Source organism: Aegilops tauschii, chromosome 2 (assembly GCF_002575655.3).
Source record: "Aegilops tauschii subsp. strangulata cultivar AL8/78 chromosome 2, Aet v6.0, whole genome shotgun sequence".
Lineage (NCBI taxonomy): Eukaryota > Viridiplantae > Streptophyta > Magnoliopsida > Poales > Poaceae > Aegilops > Aegilops tauschii.
In genome coordinates this window covers 551665320-551669570 of record NC_053036.3, presented here as the reverse complement: position 1 = coordinate 551669570, position 4251 = coordinate 551665320, and the positions used below count along the sequence as shown (strand labels likewise).

Below are 4251 nucleotides of genomic sequence, written 5' to 3'. Positions count from 1 at the left end.
CTTCTAGTGCTTCAGGAGTAATTTTTTCAGCTTCAGCAGCAACCATTAGGAATATCACCTGCATTGCAGAAGAATTAACAAAACGAATGCAAGTTTCATATATCTAAAAAAAGATCAGTAGGTTAAGGAGACTCGAAAATAACATTTCTCTATATGTGTGATTTGTTAGAGTACAATGTTATAATTGTTTCTTTCACACAATGGGCAGTGGCTTCATACTCAATTGAATTTTAAGTACGAGCTCAATTCTCTAAAATTGGTATTTGTAATTATAAGAAGTAAAATATTAAGAAGAAAAGAACCAATGATTCCCACTTAAAATCCAAAGTACTCCAAGGATAAAAATGCATATCCATACCAAAGTAAAGTGGAATGCAGTTGTAAAAATTGTGGGATTACTATTTATGTGTTGGTTCGCTTGTCATGATTGTCCTCTCATTCGGCTAGCTGCCTACTCATTCCTTTCGTAAGAGCAAATTAATTGTACACCCTTTGATCCAAGTATATACAAAATAGCAGTCTGGTTGTTTTGTTAATACATATGTAAAACCCATGGAAGCATAACTGAACATATAATAAAAGCCTATATGGTTGAAAATAACCCATAATTTGATTAATACACAGAGACTGGAAACTGAATTATTCTGAATAACAGAACATCTGCAAGTAAGAACTGAAGATCTCAATCAGTTTTTGGTTCCGAGCACACATAATTAAATATGTAAGATCTGGCGAAAGGAAATCGACCATCATGAAGAAATGCATCAGGTATATCAGCAGTCCATGATTATAATGTGTATCAGGTCCTTTTTTTAGCTTCAGTAGCTGGCACTTCCGATCTCTCTTTAGAACTTGGGCGACTTGAAATGGTTATGCACTACAGGAACCCTCGTTGCTCACCCTAACCATGCTTGCCACTGCTAGAAAAAAATTCAAACAAATGGTAAGCAATGAAACAAAATGAGAATGATGAAGAGATCAAAGAAGTGAAACATCAAGCAAACAAAATTGACTTCTACTCATTTATTTGCCCAAATGTAACTAATCTAAATGTAATACCCACTACTCTTTTTTGCTATCTATTTTTCAGATCACTCTGAACAGAAGTCAACTAAAATTTCTGGGCAACTTAGCACTCACTGTAGATGATAGTGGTAAATATAACAGGATAGATATGTTGTTTTCTTGTGTCTTGTCAGATATAAAAAAGATTTCAAAATGAACCATCCACAGCAGAAAGAATTGCAGGTCACTGCTGCATCTCCATCGCCAGTCAATCAGCCCGTCCAGTCTAGTAGAAGATATCTTCAAGGTCTTTTTAGGTATATCTAGAAGGTTTTCCAACTCGTAAGTTTTCAGCTTCTCGGCTAAATGTAAGATATCAACCATTACTCAGAACAGCAAGGTGCTTGCGACAAATGCAAGTATCAAATAAGGAGTAAAGCATACATCACATTTGAACTTTAAGTATATACATAAATAAAGCATCAAAAAATGCAGCCAGGTTGGCAAATAAAATTTCATTACTTTCAATCTAATGGAGCCTATATCCACCTGACAACTTAAATCTTTAAATGGCAGAGGCAGTACACCATAGGCGGCTGAACTGATGTAGAAGCCAAAACAATTGTAATTGTTGATTCATGACCGGACGGATAGTTACAACAACTGTTCTGAACCTAGCTAGTCATGCCATCTGCAGGGGATTAGGAAGACAAGGGGAAGGAGGAGATAATATTGCGAGAGAATATATTGATTCTTGCTTGCTCCCAAAGAATAAAATGCCCGCTCATATATAGAGCTAACCTAACTTTGACCCGAAAGACATGGAGATAGTCTGAAGTATCAAGCTCAGGCAAGATGCGTTATATGGTTATTGAGCTGAAATGTGTATATGAATTACAATTAGAGGCCCTCCTGTTGCAATAACTTCTGCATTAATTTATGCTTGGAAAATGTATGTCCGTATTGCAGTGTTCTGAGCTCAACGCATGAGACTACTGTACTGTAAATCATGCCATGAGTGTAATCATGAAACTGTTTGAGGCAAAGTGCTGACCTTCTTCGATGGAGACAGAGAAACTGAAATCAAATCTGGTGGGCAGGAAGTTCTCAGGCGTGAGTTCCCAGTGTATGGACCCATGAAGTGGCAGACGTGGACGACGCTTTCAGAAACTCAATTAGACAATCTGCACTACAGAACGACACCCAGCCTCCGACAGCGAGGGGGAACTCGCGCTTCTTGTGCCACGGCGACGGCGACGACGCAGGGAGGCTGCAGCAGCTGGTCCTGCCTGGCGCGGTGGCCGGCGCCGACGACCTCGTGGCTCTTGGCGACGCCAGGCCACACCTGGCTCTCTGCCGTCATCTGCCGGAGCCGGAGCGCCGCGACGCCTCGCCCCAACAGAGCACGCCGGCCACCTTGTCGTCCTCCGCCGCGACGCCTCGGCCCGCCAAGGCCAGCTTGGAGGGCGACAAGGCGCGTAGGAACGCCGCCGCGACGCCTCGCCCCACTCCTGGGCTCGGGCGAAGCGGACGCCCACGGCAAGCGCGCCGGCGGCGCGTGCCCGTCTGCTTATCGTCCTCTGCCGCGACGCCTCGGCCCGCCCCCGCCAAGGCTAGCTCCAAGGCCGACAAGGCGTGCAGGAATGCCGCCGCGACGCCTCGCCCCATTACTGGGCTCGGGTGGAGCGGACGCCGCGGCAAGCGCGCCGCTGCCCGTCTGTGGAGGCCGGCAGTGGATAAGGCGGGGCGAGATAAATTCACCCGCGGTCACTGTCTTTAATCACAAAGTTCACTTTGGTCGCTGGATTACGGAATACCCAAATTACGGTGTTTATCATTACATTTATTAACAACGCAGGTCACCGCGTACGCTGCATTGCCGTATTTGTCCCACGTGGCGTACTGTTTGACTGTTTGACCAGCCACGCAAGCGAGGCGGGGGTTCTTTTGCACTGGCGAGTTGATTTGGGGGGCTATTTTGCAAATTTCGCGTTGTATTAAAACCCCCTCCCCCATCGTCCTCCAAATCCCTAGCCATTTTCCTCTTTCGCCGTCGGCCACCAAATCCCTAGCCGGCGTCGTCCTGCCGTCGCCCACTCCCCGCCTAGCACCGCTCACCGCCGGCGTCGCCGCTTCTGCAACGAGTTGTTCTTCCCCTGAAGCATGTCTGCATCGAGCTCCTGCCGCTCTTCTCGCCGCGGCGGCGGTCCATTCATCCCCCTCATCTACTGCCTGTGGGGGTGTGGTTCCATGGTGAAGAAGCATGTTTCCGGCACTGAGGATCACCCTGGATGGGTGTACTACTGCTGCCCCGGCCATGGTGTAAGTTCTCTGACATTTGGTCTTGGAAAGCATTGATTTTGCCACATTTGGTCTCTGTTTTTGGCACATTTGGTCTCTGATTTTGCATTCATTTTGACAGAATGAATGCAATTTCTGGCATTGGGAGAAGGAGTATGTTGCTTACTTGGCGGAGAAGATGTTTCTCACTGGAGATAATGCTGTGGATGCAATTGGGTGGTCTGAAGACAGGAGAGAAGAGCTGGAGCGGCGCAATGAAGAGAGAAGAGCTAGAGGGATGATGGCAGTAGGATTCATGGGTTCATAAATTGTTGTCAATGTGAATATGTAAAGCTTGACAATGATTAAGGAAGACAAACCTGAGTTATTACTGGTTCCTCTTCACTTTCTTCACTGCCTGAATCAACTTCAACTTGATGCACATTCTGTTGTTCATCATCTGATGAGTCAACAGGAATAGGAGGAATAGGTTGTGGTTGTGGCACATGCCTCACAGGTGGCAAACCAGCTTTCCTCTTGTTGCAACCTGCTCTGTTGTGACCCTCCTCTTGGCAATGAGAGCAAGTGATGACCACACCATGCCTTGTGAGCTTTTTGCCTCCTCTCTTGTCCTTGGCTTCATGTGGTAGTTGTTGGGGATCGTAGCAGAAATTAAAAAATTTCTACGCATCACCAAGATCAATCTATGAAATCATCTAGCAACGAGAGAGAGAGGAGTGCATCTACATACCCTTGTAGATCGCGAGCGGAAGCGTTCAAGAGAACGGGGTTGATGGAGTCGTACTCGTCGTGATCCAAATCACCGATGATCCTAGCGCCGAACGGACGGCACCTCCGCGTTCAACACACGTACAGAGCGGAGACATCTCCTCCTTCTTGATCCAGCAAGGGGGAAGGAGAAGTTGATGGAGATCCAGCAGCACGACGGCGTGATGGTGGAAGCAG

General features: G+C 46.4%; 1 protein-coding gene across 1 annotated transcript; it reads left to right on the top strand.

The window, feature by feature from the left end:
* The first annotated feature begins 950 nt into the window (after positions 1-950).
* Positions 951-3676, top strand: LOC120973709 (uncharacterized). The gene is made up of 4 exons (XM_045233264.2): positions 951-1037; positions 1091-1154; positions 2124-3327; positions 3428-3676. The coding sequence occupies exons 1-3, from the start codon at positions 951-953 to the stop codon at positions 2783-2785; spliced, it is 813 nt and encodes a 270-aa protein (XP_045089199.2). The 3' UTR covers positions 2786-3327; positions 3428-3676.
* Positions 3677-4251: the final 575 nt, after the last annotated feature.